This window comes from Haliaeetus albicilla, chromosome 11 (genome assembly GCF_947461875.1).
Source record: "Haliaeetus albicilla chromosome 11, bHalAlb1.1, whole genome shotgun sequence".
NCBI lineage: Eukaryota > Metazoa > Chordata > Aves > Accipitriformes > Accipitridae > Haliaeetus > Haliaeetus albicilla.
In genome coordinates this window covers 7,965,021-7,982,986 of record NC_091493.1, presented here as the reverse complement: position 1 = coordinate 7,982,986, position 17,966 = coordinate 7,965,021, and the positions used below count along the sequence as shown (strand labels likewise).

The 17,966-nt window shown below is 39.6% G+C and overlaps 1 protein-coding gene across 24 annotated transcripts in view; it reads right to left on the bottom strand.

The window, feature by feature from the left end:
- ANK3 (ankyrin 3) overlaps positions 1 to 17,966 on the bottom strand; it is a 381,574-nt gene that overhangs the window by 116,044 nt on the left and 247,564 nt on the right. For 23 of the 24 annotated variants that reach the window (XM_069796003.1, XM_069796006.1, XM_069796005.1 and 20 more), the window contains 2 exons: positions 11,427 to 11,525; positions 3,444 to 3,542 (listed from right to left, as the gene is read on the bottom strand). The exons of the other annotated variant lie outside the window; for it this stretch is intronic. In XM_069796003.1, coding sequence (XP_069652104.1) covers positions 3,444 to 3,542; positions 11,427 to 11,525 — 198 coding nt within the window. The remainder of the gene's footprint in view (positions 1 to 3,443; positions 3,543 to 11,426; positions 11,526 to 17,966) is intronic. 24 annotated transcript variants of the gene reach the window in all.

Sequence of the window (17,966 nt, the reverse complement as noted above, 5' to 3'; positions counted from 1 at the left end):
TGTAAAACCAGCTGAGATCTCAGGCTTTCTGAAACAGATGATTTCTTTCTTCTCCCTTCCCTATCATAACAGTAATAACAAACATTCAAAATAAAGGTGGAAATACACAGTGAAATAATTTTAAAAAGTGACATGGAAGAAGGACGGTGAAAGCAAACAGGCTAATACTGTCAGAATTTGAAAGCAGTTTATATTCAGTGCTGAGAAGCAGACATTTGTGGACACAATTATATCTTTCAAGTAAGATTATCTCATGGGCATCTCACTTGTGATTTATGTTGGCTTGGATAAGCCTCTCTCCCATTCTCAAAGGCTACTACAGCAATTATCTGCATAGAAGCTTCTTACTAGCAATGCATTTTAAATGTTTTCACTGTCTTCTACTGTAGTTAAACAGTAGAATAAAAAAAGATTAATTCCCCTCAGTCACCAAGCCCTCCTGATAACAGTTTATAACTGATGATGCTTTTTAGGTGATAGTAAAAAATCATGAAACGTTATACACTGTTCTGTTCCATTTTTATAAGAAGGATCCTTCAGGTGAAAAGTGTCATTCTTCACAATAACAGCCAATAAACCACACTTTTTAATGGAGTAGGAAATTGAGAAGATGACATGGGACTCCTCTATAGAAGAGACTTGTACAAAAGAGGCTGACATTGATGGAAAAGTAGGGAAGAAGCAGAGCAGCCACACATCGGTTTGGGAAAATCAGCAAGATGCTTGACTAAAATTTGTCATGGATGAGAAAAGTGGAGCAACTAGCCACACTTTACACAAAAGAGCAAGAGACAAGACTGGATACTAAAGAAGTTGATGAAGACAAAACATTATTGCAATATTGTCTGTTGTTATGACCTAAACCAGGCTTGCCCTTAATTCAGTTACAGTAGAAGATACTCTACAATCTTACACAAGCCAGTTAATATTTCAATGCCTTTGTCTTCTGACTTTTAACATAAAAATATTACACATAACAATGTTCTCCTGTCCCATATCCATGTTGTGAGAGACAATCCACCAAGGACTGTAAGAAGTGTGTTTGGTACTTCAGGATGGAGCCACTATATAAGCACTGTTATATTACTGTTTTTATGAAGATTGCCAAGAAAATATTAAAAGGTGAAGAAGTTCAAGATTAATCAAAGATGTTGACAGTCACATGATACCATAAAAAAAAAGAGAGAGAGAAGAGAAGAGGACCACAGAGATGAAATAGAGTATCAAATGCCTGACTGGGCAAACATAAAATTATCAGTGATACATAGCTTATTTTGTAGCTCTGCCAAAGGACTTTAATAAGGGAAAGTACCATTAACTCTAGGGAGGAAAAAAAAAAAAAGAAAAAAAAAAAGGAAAAGAAACAAACAAGCCTGGAAAAACAGTAATTAAAAAAGATGGACATCGATACACAGAGATGTCATTTCTCACACAGAAAATCATTGGCATGCTCAGGGTTAGAACTCGGTTTTCCTTTTGCTTGTAGAAACCCCCAGATAATCCATTAGGTCATTGCCTCCCCTGAAAATAAATCTAAGGTTATTCCAGTGCAAAAAAGGGTCAGCACTACACTAAACAATCTCTAGCAAGAAATAGCTATCGAACTGCAGTCTGGTTATTCTTCTGAAAGAGTTTTATATAACATGAGAAAACTTTGTGAAGTTCAAATTCTTTCAAAGATGTGCCCTATTTCCAATAATATATGACTTAATTTGAAGAGAATGGAGGCATTTATTTTTGCAGTGGACAGCACTGTAGTTTAGTGCCAACTGAATGGATTCATTTATGTCATTCAGAGGTACTGCTACTTCTTAGCTTACCTTCTGAAAATAGTAGAATTAACACATCAGAGGGAAACTCAGGAAGCTCTGCACTTTCTTCTGTTCACTTTTTAACACATAACATAGTTTTCCCTCTTTCAGAGAGGAGGTTCCCAGTTTGCTGAAGGTGTTTATATAAGCCTCTGCAGGTCAACGTCCAAAGTGTGTCTTTCAGCCTTGGGCTATTTCAAACCCACTATCCCATGTTCTCATCTGCCTGATTTTGGCTAGTGAACTCTGGGCCAGGCTGTGTGAATCTCCTCAGGAAGAGGAACAAATTCAAAACCCACAGGCCTTGAACAGCAGGTTAAGTTTAGGGATGATACCTGACAATATGAAATCCACGAGACAAAGAAATGCAGTTCCTTAGGAGACGTTCACATTTATGATAGTGGAAACCAAAGCAATGGGGTTTACTTTTTTTTTTTCTTTAAGCAATTAATTGAGCTACCAGAGAGTGTGGAAGAGCCTTACTCCCTGGAGTATGAGGTCAAGGCTCTGAAAGTGGCAGCGGTGTGGAGATGCGCCCCAAGGGGCTCCTAGACAGCCCCTTGCTGTCGCCCCCTGCTTATGAAGTTTGCAAGTCAGGGCTGTGGGAGTCCATGGAAATTCCACATGCAAAGGATGGGTGGATCCTGTCTGTCAGATTACCCATGACAGCACTTGCCAATGACTCACTGAGCAGAGGAAAGCTGGTGCCAACCTCCCCAAAACAAATGCTAAAAATATTCCAGTAAGAGGAAAAAAAAACAAAAAAAAAACAAAGAAGAGGGAGGAGAAAAGCAGAATATAGAAGGCACTGGGACAGAATAAGACACGATGACAGAAGAGAGAAAAGAAATAATAGAAGGAAACAAGAAATGTTTTTGGAAATACATTGCTTACAGACTGAGAGAAAACACTTAGTGGAAGGTTATCTTGGGAAAGAACCTCAACAAACCGCACAACCCAAACGTCAACCCTGAATGGGAGAGTCATGGATTGTAGTGGTGCTACAAAGCAGGCTGCTGCACTCAGATTTAAAATCAGCAATAATGGCACAGCAGAGACCACCACCAGAAGAGTTCTGGCAAGTGAGTGCTTTAATGCCAACCCTTGGGTTCAAAGCAACCTGCACACCCTGGCACAGGTGATTTGAAATTCCCGTGAAGAATTCTGCATGATAAACTGTAGAGAGATAGAAAGTGGAGAAACTGGTAATCAGGCTAAGTCCTAAGGAAATATGAGCTGTCTCTGCAAAGACACATTGCTCTATTTTTATCTCTTATCTCTACTCTAGCCTTAGGGTAATTTGGTGCAAGATGAAGATGTATTGTAATCACCATGTATTTATTCCAGGATAGATACAGAGATTTTCAACTACTGAAATTCTGAGGGGTAGGGTTACCACACATGCCTTTTTGGTTGGCACAGAAACCTTTTCTTGTGTATCTCAATTTAACACATTTTACATATGCAGACGTGCACTACATACGGCATTCACTTTGGAGATCTCCCACACAGTTACTTTAAATAGCTATGAAATAGCAAAGTTATTGTCAAACCCTGAAATATATAAGACATGTAGAATTACATTAAAAAAAAAGTACAAGGATTATCCCAGCAGAAAACAGTACCAGTTACCTTGGTTTTGGAAAGAATAGGGGCACCACGATCCAGCAGCATTTCTACAACCTGTTCATGGCCACTTCTTGCTCCACAGTGGAGGGGTGTCAACCCATCCTGTGGGACACAAGCGTTATAATTGATTAGTTTCAGACACAGTAAAATCTTGTGCACTTTCATAAAGACCTATGATGTCCTAAGAAACTAATTAATTCCTGCAGGATGCTGCTTTTACACAACTGAACAGCTGAACCTGTTTATTCAAATGGACAGAGTACATTCTGGCTCTGATTTTCTAAACATGTAAATAGTCATATCAAACTGGTGATCATGCACTGGGCTACTTACAGGCCCTCACTGTACACGCAGTAAAGTGGTAAATACACATACAAGAAAAAGAGATTGCACTGCAGGTACTTTTTGCCTGCATGCCTTTGAGAAAACTGGGTCTTTCATTTGTCAGTATGCATCAAAGTCAATGGATGTCATGAATAGTCCTTTTGTCTGAGAGGAAAAAAAAAAAATCTTTCCTACTTAGACTTTTTTTATTACACTGATTTTGAGAGGTGTATAGCAGATGAGGAAACCACCTTAATCCCAGGTGATAAAAGTATGTTGGATTAACTTCTGCCTCTTGTCATATAGACCATACTTGTGTGACTTCCAGCTGAATGACCTGTCTAGAGTCAAGGCGTACTGTCAATACCTCTTTTAGAACAGTTTGCTTAGTAATAGTTATCATCATATTAGAAATACATTCTTTAAATAAGAAGATGACTCTTTTTAACATTAACAGAGTTATTCCAAACTGATTTGATTATTCTTTGACCTGTACCCTGTTTACAGTGCTCAGGTAATCTGCTGTATATGAGTGCTATGATGAAAGATAGCACATATACCTTGAGTAACTGTGAGTAAAGTCACATGGAGTTTTTCAATGCTGCATGACATAGTGCTTGTTACAAATCGTAATGTCATAGTTTCAAGAAAAATAAGGAAGAAAAATTAATGTTTTCAGAATTAGTAAGAGCAAACATTTGATTTCTTACAAGCAAAACAAATATGCAGGAGATACTGTCACACAGAAACAATATTGTATTTTCACTAAATATGTCAAAAGAGAAGCCTTTATAAGAAAGGTTGAAACTAATAAAGAAGAAAGATTATTAGTTTTCCAAATACAAGTTATAAAGGAAGGGGCTTTTTTCCAGTGTCTTCCGGCACACTTAAAAACACATATATTGTATTGTCTAAAATATATATATGTCACATGATTTTTGTAAAAAAGATTATCTAAAATTCCTTCTGACACATCCTGTGCTCATTAATTCGTGCACAGGCACTCCATCTGTGTCTGCCTCTGTATGGTAGCAAGTACTATTAAGATATCTCCATAGACATAGTTTCCATGCATAACTACAATATTCTTTCTTGATAATTTCTAAACCATTACACTCTACTAAAACATCAGCTTAAGGCCTGCAAAGTGTAGAGGGCAGCTGCAGAGAGGGAAGTAGTGATTCAGAGAGCCTTACACACCCCTACTTCTACTTTCTTGCCCTCTCCTAATAAGCCTGTGAAAGATAGCAGACAGAAATTAACTTTTTCTGCTAGTCCCATTTAAAACTTGTATTGTTCTTGTTGTGCATGTTCTTCCACTTAAAGTAAGGCATATGTTTTCGATGTAGATGAAGAAAAGATTTTGGTTCAGACTTGACTTCATCAGGACTCAGGGAATCATTTGTTCACGCAAGATGAACACAGTTTGGCCTACTATGTTCTTACTGGCACGTCTGGAGCTAATGCTAATGTCATTTCTGCTTCTTTCCGTAATTTCAGCCCATGAAGTACAGGGAAGGGCATCTTGTTAAAATGATACTACACAAAATAAAGATGTATTGCTCAAAATATGTAAGTAAAGACAAAGAGAAAAGATATAAAAACCCATGAATGGTACGTTTATGAGCTGAGTTGCAAATGTTTTGCTGTAGCTTCACAAGTGTTTAGAAAAGGTAATGCATATTTCTCATACCAGTAATTTCCACAGGCAAGGTCATACCAAATACTGAGCAGAACGTAAACAACTAACATAAAAATATTGCGCACACGAAAAAACATGTATGGGGAAGAAAATAAAAACCAGCAAGGCTAGGTAACTAGAGACCTGTAGGCAGGAGCTGAAGATCATGTAGATTAGACTGTTCATTCTTCCTACCTCCTATAATTATCATATTCTCCAGGTACATCAAAGATACTCAAGGATATCAGGCACAAAACTGTAAGTTAGGGAACATTTTCCAGATTTTATGGCCCCCCAACTCATTTCACCACCATACCATGGATAGTACATATCAAGCTCACAGAGAACGAGACACATTTGATCATCTTCATGCACTAGACTAGACCCTTAAAAACTACTTCAGTGCTCCCCAGAGCACAGTGCCTGGCCCCCTCGGCTTGTGCCTAGGGCTGACAAGGTTCCTGTGGCACAGGAGGTGGCAGGCAGTCATGCTTGGCCAGCTAGAGCTTGTTCTAGTCCGCACGGCAGTCATTACCTCCAGATGCATCACATGGCGTGACACAACATTACAATGCAATATAGGTGCTTGTTGGGACAGCTGATCTATAGCTATTGTTAAGGTGATGTCAGGACTCCCACTGTGAAGAGCAAATACACTTGAAGACAGCTCATTTAGCTGCAGAGATCTTTTCTTGTACTCTGAAAAGACACTGTCTATTCACCTGGCTTGGTTAATTGCTATATGGCACTAAAGCCCGTAAAGAAATGTGCAGAGGCAATCTGAAACACAGATCAGAGAAAGATTTTGTTTTAAAAAAAGAGAATCCAAGATTAAAAGAGACTGCTCTGAACTCAGCAAGACTTCACTGATTTTGTCAGGAGATTTTCTAGTTGCTTATTTACTGTTCATATAGACTATACTATGCAAAGTGTAAAATATATTACTTGTATTAGGAAGCAAACTTGCCTTGATATGATAGTCTGCAATGGCTCAGAAAAATCATTACAAACGATTATGACAATAATCTGCAGATTAAGGACTCTCTAAGTATGTGCTGACATGATAAATCATATCATCTGTATTATCTATCCCTTCAGAGAGCCTGAGAGTAGCTCCAGCAAAGCCAGGAGGACAATAGGGTGAGTTCTGCTTAGGCACAAACTTCCCCTAAGTATTGCACACCCATCTCTGGGGCTGCTGCTCTTCCTTTAGCTTTTATTTCAAACACACACACACATCCCACACACACCCCAAATAAATGAGATCTAAGCATTGTTTCTGGTCCCTGTTGAGACTCGGATACCTGTGTAGCTCCCTGATCTTGTTACACTGGGATCACAACTGGCTTGACGTTAGCAGATGATGGTACAGGGAGTTGAGCCTCCCTCTGCAGTGTGTTTCCCTGCCACCACTTGTGGCTCCAAGGGACCCCTGAGCAGCACGGGTAAGCACAGACCAGCCTCCCTGTGCTCCCCAGCTACCCCTTCCCTGTCAATGCTCACCCAGGATTTCCCTCGCATAATGGGATCCTCTGGGCTGTACCTCAAATCCATGGTTGCCTCAGTACCACTACTCTCCCATCAGTAAGCATCAGCTTCTAACCCAGTCTAAGAGTGATGAAATTAAGCACAATGCCCAGTAAAACTTTACTGTGATGCATGTATTCAGCAAGAGCCTGTCAAGACTTTGAGCCAAATCCCAGAGCCTGTCCATGGCCTTGGCAGGAGTGCGACAGGCGCTCCACTTCCCCGAGACAGAGGTAGAAGGCTTGCTTCCCCAGGGGAGAAATTACTGCTGCCTCCGGGGTTTCTCATACCCACCGCTGCTTAGTGAGTCTCCGTGCACGTGCTTCAGTCTAGCAGGGCTCTGTATCTCATGGTCCCTCCATGCTCTAAGTCTCCTGAATTCTTCACTTCATTGGCACTATTGCAAATTGCCCCTTCTGTACAATACGGCAACAAATGAGGTTTGCTCTTCCTACGCGTGCAAAATGTACTTAGAGTGCCAAGGCAGTGATATTCCTGCAGTTATTTTATATCTTAATACAAGTGGCTTTTCTGGAGCAGCTTATGTATGATCTGATGCATCTTAAAAGAGCATATCCCACATGTTTTCATGCAGATATGAGTGCTGGCCTGTTATTTAGCTGCAAAAACAGTAGAATGAAGATTATAAACACTTACTGTTAATCCAGGCTAAAACTTGCTTGGCTGCCTGCTTCAGACACAAATTCACTCTGGCTTATACAGTATTAGACAGCCAAAGCAAATCAAGGTAATTTAATCAACCTTTCTAATTAAACATTATTTTTTAAAGTCTTTTCTAGAAGACAGAGAAAAAATAATTAGGGCAACAATCAGTAAACATGCTACATGAGGCATTAATAGGTCTTTGCTTAGAATGTTAGTTAAAAACCTGAACGATAAAAGCTGCCCTGGATGGACAAAAGCAGCACAGAGTTCTTGAGGAGTACCTTTAAGAATTCAGTACAAAGCCCCAAATACCAGCTGTTAGACATCTCACACAAAAAAAAGGACAGAGAGAAGATAAACAGCTGGTTAAAATAAACAATGCAATATAAGCGTGAACTAAAAGCAAAAAAAAAGAGAAAGCTGAGCCTCAAAATAGTTGCAAGATCATTTTTGGAAATAACCTCACATGCTCACACATTATCTCAACTCCTCAAATACAGTTTGCAGGTGTGCAACAATATTTATGGTGCTCATCAAATCATAGTCCTAATGAATATAGAGAAATTGGGAGCCCATGGATGATTTTTACAATAATTTAAACAGGATAAGGATTTAGGCCTTCATGTTAACCCTCTATGCAATACTTCAGCACTGCAGTTTCCAGGACCATCTGCCTGCAGCAAACACAATGCTCATGGAAATGAGTAAGGAAGAGAAATCATTATCCCAACTTATTTAATATGCTGGAAAGGCTTTATGTGAATTTATCTATAAAATGAGTATGTTTGTGAAAAACAAAAACAGACATTACATGAAGCGTATTTTGTACCCCATACAGAGAATGGACTGCAGAAACAGATCACAAAATGACAGCTGAAGAGCTGAACCTGTCCCACCTAAGAGTCAGAGTAACAAATCCTGTCCCTGTTGGTGTTTGGTCAGTAACACAAAACAGTATGTTCTGCATACTCATTTAAAGGTGAATTACAGACCTGATACAGGAGAAACAAAAGCCTAGGAATTTCAGCCTCTGAGCAAAAGAAACAAGCAATTTTCAAGAATTTTTGCCCTTTCATACAGGTACAGAAACTTTGCCATTCACCTTTAAGGGGATATACTGTTTTCTATAACCAACATTTGCATTAAATAATATCACAGTGTCCAAGACAAAAACTATTTTAACCAAATAAAAAAAAAATTCTGCTCATCTCTTTTCCCCAAAAACTCTACTCACCTCTTTAAAACCTCTTAAAAAAAAAAAAATAGAGGTCTCACATTATAAATCTGGTAATAGGAGCCTCACTTATTTTCCTGTGCAAATCCCATTTATTTATCAAGTTATGTGTGCATTCAGCACCCACATCTGCCCCTCAAGGGCACACCACAAGGCTGGGCTCTGGCTGGGCATCCAGCCGATAGGCATGACTTGATACACTTATCAGAAAAGACAGCCTTGGCTGCTCTTTGCCTTTCAATACATTCAGCAGTGGTAATGCTGTTGCAAAAGGATATGGCCGAAGCTTTTGTCATCCTGTATTTTCATAAGACCATTCTGTGTCTGGGACATTAAAAAAAAGAATGGTTCTTAAAAAAAAATGAAATGACTGCAAAGTTGACATACCTCAATTGTTCTGCCTTGGAAAACAACATTGGGTCAGGTAGGAATAACAAGAGATTTAGCAGGAACACATGTTCTAACAGCTCACAGCAATTAATCTTTGCTATTGAATATGAGAACTAGGCAGACACTCCTGAAACAATGTCCTTTTTTCATCTAGCACCACATTAATCTCAGCCTTCTATTGCTTCTCCTATTGATTTGTAAATCCTTCCTGATCTACTCCAGTGATGCTCTTCCCTTTCTCCATCATGCAGCTGTCTGCTCAGTTCAGTGAGTCTCCTCAGCAGAGGCACAGGCTGCCCAGACCACAGGCTGGTAAACCCTTGCCAGGATGAGTCAGTGCCGCCAGGAGCAAAACTTCCACTTAGTCACTAACTGCCAGAAAATGATGCCTCTGGTAATGCCAGAGAAGTGCAATGATGAGTGACACATGTACAGCACAAGCAGGAGAAGTTACGCAAATCCCTTCTGATTTATGGAGAGGATGGGTGTTTGGGGAAACAGGCAGTCTCTGGGAGAAGCCAGAAAAAACCAAAACACCACTTCGTGAACCACGCTTATCCGTTGCCTTTTGCCTCCCTGGGAAGCTCTGCCAGACTCAGGAGCTGTTAATGCTTCTGGCCTCTTCCTGGATCCTGTTTCCATCCCAGCTTGTATTTTTAGTTACATAAATTACCCTAATATCTGACCCTGGAGCCTGTGATACAGAAAATGAAGCAGATGATGAATTTTCGTAACTAAAAGAAAAGAACAAGCTGGACTCTTTAAAGTAGTGGTCCCTAACATTTTGGCTGCAGTAGGCCATATAAATGCTTGTAGAGAGGAAGCAAATAGTCCCTTGCCACGACCCTTTCTCCCTGCTCTGACTAAATGCACATCTGTCACATCACCAAAATGTGGCCCTCCCCACCACATGGTAGGCCCGCACCCCTCAGCCTGGCAGCCCCCATGTAGCACATAGGAGGCTGGTATTTTAGTCCAGAAATTATACCCACTGTTCATGTTATCCATGAAAAGTCATCTCTTCCATCTTCCCCAATTAGAAAAACCAGAAACATTTCACAAAGAAATCATGAATGACTTCCAAAGGTAAAACAGAAGAAGAACTAAAGAAAAATATGTGGAGAGAATGAAGTGATGACAAAATAAGTTGACTCAGTTTCTGAATTTGCCACAGAAACAAAAAATACAAATGTGCCTCAACAAGCACTGCAGGAAATCTCAGAGATTGCTGCAACACTAGAAAACCAAACAGAAACCTGTGGATACAGTAATAACTGTAGAGAAAAATGTTCTTACCTTTGTTTTGTTTAGAATGATTCTGGTGGAAAGCATACAGAACAATTAAAAATGGAAGATGGACAAATGATAAGCTAATATTGCAAGAAAATTACAACTGTCAAAAAGTTACAGGCACAGCTCCTGAAGGTTACCTCACGTGCACAGGAGTGTGTTGCAAAGACTGCCATGACAGCCCACAGCACCACTAGTTCTAGGTTTACTTTGAAACATTTGACCTTTTCCTTCTCTTTTTGCCTCTGTGTAAGTAAATAAAATATCCCTAAACTGGTTTGACTGGGTTTTAACTACAGCAGTTAGATATAGCCATATGCATTGAGCTTCTAAGTCACTCAGTGGACAGAGTTAGGTGTCAACCTAACAGAAACTGTGACTACGCCTGGCACGTTTGCTGACAAATCCAGGCCAGCAGCTAAGCACCCAGTCAGACAGAGGCTGAGCTGCGTAAGACTCATCAGCAACATCGTGCTCTGTGACACTGCCCTGCGGATAACGAAAGGCAAACACCACTGCAGTTCAAAGTTACTTCTAGCATTCAAATACAGAAATATCTGAATTTAATTCTTTCTTTTGGTATTTTCCTGTACATTCTCCTCCATGCCCAAGTAGCTAGAAGCAGCTCCTAACTAAACGCTCTACAGAGAACATGGAAAATTGTTGGTTCTGAGCTTTGCCATACATGGTGTTTCACACACTGCTTTAAGAGATGTAAATTGTTAGCAACATACTGCAACCACTTTACAAAAAAGAAATGCAGTGCAGCTATGGTAAGCTGCCAGGAAGATGAATGATTCAAGCTGTACAGCAACTAACAGGTCAGAGGCAAGAATTCCACAGAGTCACTCACAGCATTCGCACTTAAGCTTACCCTTGTTTTGGCATCAATTTTAGCTCCTCGATCAAGTAGGAGTTTGACCATATTTGCATTTCCCCTCTTTGATGCAACATGTAATGGCGTGATATCATTCTGTGGATTAAAAAAACATGAAAGTAAATAACCATATATCTTTCTTTCATGAACTCCACGATCGGTTTGCTCACAGAATGAATTATGCCCATTTTGCTAAAGCGTAACACAGTTTTGCTTCCCTGTGAGCATGAAAGCAAAGGGAAGCTGTGTTTATCTACATATGTGAATTACTGGCCTGATATGTTGACATATAGATTATGAAGAGAAACAAGTTGTGGTTGGAGTTATAAGCAGACATAATTGTGCCTCAGTTCTCAGCTTCTGTATAAGAGTTAAATTTATGCAATTTTACTGACTAAACCCTAGCAATTTAATTCAGCTATCATTGTTTCTGAGCATGTAATGATAAGGATTCATACCTCACAACTTCATAGGCCTTGTAGGAGCCATGGAAAATAAATAAAACCATTACATCTGTAGGTCTAATTCAAAAGCAACAAGATGGCAATACTATTTATTTCCGAACATTATCAGCAAACTCTGAAAGCTTCGTAACCACCTTCATTTCAGTTATATTACTAATTTCATCTTCCCAATTTATTCCTCTAATTGATGTAATCCTGTACTTCCAGTGAGACTGTAAATATGTGTACATGCTTCCCTAAGTGGTGCCTGGCGGGCCAGCAGCATGCAGCAATGCTGCACATCGAGGACAGTTACATAACCAATGCTTGCACACACAAACACACTTTTTTAACAAGATGTAGCTAGGATGTTTTTTCATGCTCTGATGAATCCTTTATCTTGTGATGTATGAAGGCCATATCCTGTATATATTCGATCATATGGAGCCAAGTAAAAATAAAAGGATTTAAATAGAGCATGCAGCTACTGTATGAAGACAAATAGAATTTTAAAGAACAGGTTTCTGTGTATTCGGGGGCAGCGCAAACAGCTGGCTGCATAAAACCAGCTTCCCCGTGACCGAGCAGAAAGCGGTAAATTTTAGTGAGCCTGTGTCCTGTGGCTGACAGCATCAGAAAGGCACCCATTGCCTCAAATAGCTGGAGAGTGGTACAAGTGTCTTACCTGGCCAACAGACCGTTTAATAGTGCTGCCTCAAAACTGCAGGTGAGTGGAGTGATAGAAAACCAGTACTGAAAAAAGATCCCCTCTCAGATGTGATAAGCTGACTCACAGCTTAATAATAATGCTGAGTACCTAATCCAGAATGCTACATTTTCATCGACACAAAATTTCACTATGAAGCTAACTCACAGCTACTAGGAAGTACTAATTAATATTATCACAGAGATAAAATACTTTTTAGCAAGATGAAATGACAGAGCTTCTTTCTCCAATATTAATGATCATTAGAGCATCAAAACAACTACTATTCCAGGATAGCTTCTCATTTCTTTAAAAAACAAAGTAAAACAAAAAAAATGCATAGCACATTAAACAGAAAGTGTGCTATGCCTAGTCCTTCCAGAGATGTAAAACTGTGTGATTGCTTAACTTGTAATTTGTGAGTTGGTTTTGAAAAAAAAATTAATTCTATTTGCCTGGGAGTTAACACTGGATATATGAGGACAGTATATTACTGTATCAGCCACAAAGAGGACAGAAAAAGAGGAGAAAAACAATTATGAGGAGATAATTTCTGCTTTTCCTCTCTTCCCAGGAGGAAAGATGTTACTGAGGTCAGAGGGAGAGAGAGAGAAATTCTACTTTCCTGAGAAAAAACAGTAAAGGAAATAACTTTTGTGTTGTCTTCAAGTAAAGGGTACTGCAGGTAATCTAGACTGAAGGACCACCTTTTTCCACTTGCTGGGGTTGATGGGCAAAGAGGTTAACTCAGTCTAATAGACCTTAGTGCTCTGCTAAAATGTCAAAATAATTTAGTACTAATAATTTACTGTATCATACGCAGATTAGAAGAAATACCTTTTCTAAGTATCAATAAAGAAATGGAGGAGGAAGGCACATTATTACAAAAGATAGGACGAATACATATTAAAAGTCTGGTTCTCATTCATCTTGACACTAAGCTAAATCAATCTAGTGCAGAACAGGGGAGGGCATAACTACATAAGAACATGCACTTTTGATCTAATTAGTTGCCAGTCCTATCATTCAAACCTCCTGTTGCCTTAAATGAAGGAGAGTTGATTCTAAGTTATATAGATGAGTGCTGGCAGATAGACACTTCAACTCCAAAAGAGATGACTTCCACTTAGCAGTTAAGGTTTAGGTCACACTGTTCACTTGCAACAGGGGAAGAAAATTTAAAAACATCCACTTTCATGTTCAAAAAGGAGTCCTGTTCAAATGACCTTCATATTTCTGGTTAGCACTGAAACTATCAGGATAGTGCAGTTCTCTCTCAGCTTCTGACAGGGGTGAGCACCCTGGCTGGGAACGTGGGGAAATTCTCCAGCACAGAGTAAGGTCTGAGCTCACTTCTGCAAGCTGGAGAGCTAGCAATCCATCTTTCCTCCGTTTGATCACCTGTCTTCGTGAAAAACATAAATTTAATGTCTGAAGGATCTTTAAACCTTTCAACATTTGGTTGAAAATAGGCAGCAAGTTCACATTAGGAAAAGATGGATGGATAAAGGATGTGATCACTTTAGACACAGTTTGTTAGGAAAACCAACAACACACAGCTACCCTGAAATAATGAATTGAGCAGGAGAAATCAAGCAAATGAAACCCTGTATGCCCAGTGAAATATCTGTCTTTATGGATGATCAAACTCAGGTCTTCTTTCCTGGGAAAAGGGCACTGCAGCACTCACTCTCTGGGAAGGAGGATGCAGTTTTTGTCATACTCTACTAACCTGTTCAGACAATTCATAAACAGAATTAAGAGACAAAGAACAAAAAGCATGTTTAGCTTGTTTCAGCCATAACAGCTCAGGAAAACACTGTGGGGAAATGAAGAGGAAAAAAGAGAGGGGGCAGGTCTCTATCCAGAATTTAATTTTGCCATTTAGCTCGTTGAGCTTTTACTGGTAACAATCAATATGAAGTAATAATTCTGCCGGCTGAGAGTTCTGACTCCATGCAGACAAAGAGATGCATTGTGTGAATGCTTGAATAATTGCTCACCGAAGTTTAGGGCAAGCAATTTGTCTTTGGTCAATATTGTGTTGTGCGAAGGCTTAAAGAATTATGTGTAGATGTATCACACATATGGCACCTTCCCATCTCTCATCTAACAATTAAGAATGTGAACTGAGAAGTTAAACCTCAGACAACATCATCATTAATGTTTCTGACGACAAAATGTAAAGCAAGCAACTCAAAATCGAGTTGTTTGTACTTGTCACAAGAAACAAGAGATAAAAAAATCTTCATAATATGTGCAGCTTGGGTGTAGGTTATTAATACTAAAACTGTGGTATCAGCAAACAATATAGCCACCAAATGTAAGGTTCTGAATTCTTCAGTAAATCAACAGCATCTGCTGTCTTGTCAGGCTATTTTTATCTGTTTGATCTTCTATAAATTTCTCCCTTTGTTCTTAAGATAAAATAGTAAATCAGGAAACTTTTGAAGATGTTTTTCTGCAGTAATAAAGCTGAAATGCCTTCCAAAAGTTGCCATTAAAAGATGTGGTTTAGATCTAGAATGTCTGTTGGAGTGCTTCTTGCCCTCACTGTTGAAATTTCAAATGCTGGATAATGTCTCAGATAGACCCCTTGACACTGAGATCCAACTTGCCATTCAACTTGAGAGTTAACAAATTCTACAGGGAATATGAAACATAACTTGTGACAATAGCAACCTGAAACTATGCAATAAATGCTCATAAGATTATGAACTAGCACATAGCCTTTCCTCTCCGCCTTGACAGATTTCCTGGGGTATATGACTTGAAGTACTCTGAAACTGTATATAGCTCAAAGTGTGACAGATTAGATGCATGCAATTTTTTTCTATACCTCACAACATTGTGGATGGCTGTTTTCCCTTTATCTCTATCCATTGCCTGCTGCAGCCACCACCCTCTCAGACAGGCCCCTGTGCCTTCCTTCAGAGCCTCACAACATCCAGAAATATGATGGGTGACAAGTGACCTGCTTTTACAGTCAGTGGCTTTTGCTTGTGCCTGATCAGAGGAAACACTAAGCCCTTTCAGCTGCAGCTCTCTATCTACAGCTTCGCAAGAAAATTAAAAACACCTTTGAGCTGTCCTATGCTGAGCAATAAGCCACCTACATTTCCCATCTGAAATAAGATCTGCTCCCCTCTGACACGTGGCATTATCCACCACAGTTCACCACAGTAGTCAGAATTAGTCCTTACTATTACAAATTAGCAACATGAATGGTTAGGAAGTCAGAAAAAAGTAGAGATAAACTTAAAATTGACAGAGTGCAAACACAGTACATCTTGTAAGTTTTATTTTAACGCATTTAGAAAATGAAGAATTCCCCCTGGTTTCTGGTATGCTATGCAGTCCTAGGGGATTGGCCCCTTCTCCCATCAGTCTGAGTTAACAAGCATAAGAATGCTAATAATAAATAAGAAAAGTAAATGTTTGCACTTACAGTATCATATTGGGCTCTGAAGTGTACCTTTAAAAAAAGCACACAAAAAAAGGGTAAACCTTTCCTAGCCATGTGCTGCATCGTTTTAAATGTTTACTGACTGGCAGATCATGTAGGGACTGTGAAGACTCATTGCCGGCCTCATGGGGACTTGATATTTCTCCTCGTTATCAATGAGAGAACTTACCTCCACCTCTGAGCTCTCCTCCCAGCCCCTCACTGGGGTGTAGTTTTAATCAGAAAGATTTCACTTCTTTATCTTTGTTTTTTTTAAAAAAAGTTTCTTGCCAAAATGTTCAGATTAACTTGCAATTTAGTCAGATAGTCCTCAGTTCTCAACTGAGAGCAGACTCTGGGAAGAGCTTAATATTGAAAAAGAATGTGTCAATAAAACAGAAGCTGAAAATAGCCAGACTGGTAAAGCAGAAATTTCCTATACAGTCTGGAAAATCCCTCCATCATTAGGGGTTCTTAAGGAAAGAGCATAATGTTGGCTGCTGGTTGTTGTATGCTGGAATTGTCATCAACAACACTGCATAGATATTACCACTGTTACCAGTTCCTGGAGGTATGGGAAGCTTGTGCTGTGCATGTTAAGACTGTCGCATGCAACTATGCAAATACATCAATATGTTGTATATGAAAACACTCAATATTCTCTCCTGTATTTTTCTACAATCCAGAATTGGAGCTACAACACAGCAGAACCCGTGCAGAGAAAAGTCTTATATTCTAGTAGCAGTTACTGAGATCACCAAGACTTGTATAGGACTTTCTGAAATTAAAGAAATTATAGGTACATACACTCAATCAGATGCTTTCCAGGAAACCTTACAGCAGAGCATAATGTTTTAGCTTTTTTCTCCTCTACTTAATGTTAATAAGTCTTATACTGTGCTAATTCAGTTCTTATATGCTTATATACTTATCTTTCTTCAGGCTTGAGATGTATACAATGAATCCTGGAAGAAAAGAAGGAAGAGTATAGCAAGGAGCTGTTATGGCAAACTACCACTAGGGAAATGAAAAGATGTTTTTCTCTTATGTTACTGTCACTTACATATTGTCTGTTCTTTTTGATGGGCTAATGGTGTTCTGCTCCTCAGCCTCAGGGTCATCATTAATGCATGCCGTCCTCACAGCACCCTCTCAAAATTACCAGATCCTTTCTCAACCTTCCAGTAAGCAAACTTTCTGCTGGCAAAGCCCAATCCCAGTAGAACTGAGATCTCCTCTAGAATAAGGAGTGTTGTGTATCAGGAAGACTGTTTACAGGGTTAGATGCAGTTTTATGGCACAGTGACTACCTCCTGTTTGCTCTGGTAAGAAAGATATGGGCAGAGGTCATCTTCATGTAGAGGATGATTCCCTTGCTACCTGAATCTTCTGACTTGCTCAAGTACAGAGTGGATGTGGGGGTCACAGGGGTTTCTTTCACCTGTTGCTCTGGAAGCTGCAGAGAACAATTTCTTTCTTCTTTCCTTCCTTTCTGACCACTGTGCTCCTCAGAGACAGGTGGAGTTTCAGAGGCATTTCCTAACCTGGACCAGACAGATCTTTCCACTGGAAGATAATCTCAGACAGACGAATGATATCTCAAGACTCTGTGAACCCCCAAAAGATAACTTTTTCCTAACTATAATTCCCAGAAAATACAGTTTATTCAAAGCACCTTCCTCACCTCCCTGGTCTGCATAGCAGCCTTGGAGAAACACTGCTTTGCACTTTCTTGTTGCTGAATTAGCATGGGGCAGTCTGGACACACATCTCCATTGCAGCTGGCTGGGAACTGCAGCAGATAAAATTGCCTGCCCTCCCTGTGCACTGCTCCTGGGGATGCCCAAGCAAGGCCTGAATGGGAAAGGGCGGGCACTCTGCAGGGGTCTGATTTATAGCAAAAGAGCTTTCTTGCACAGGGTACCATAGGTATAATCAGACTG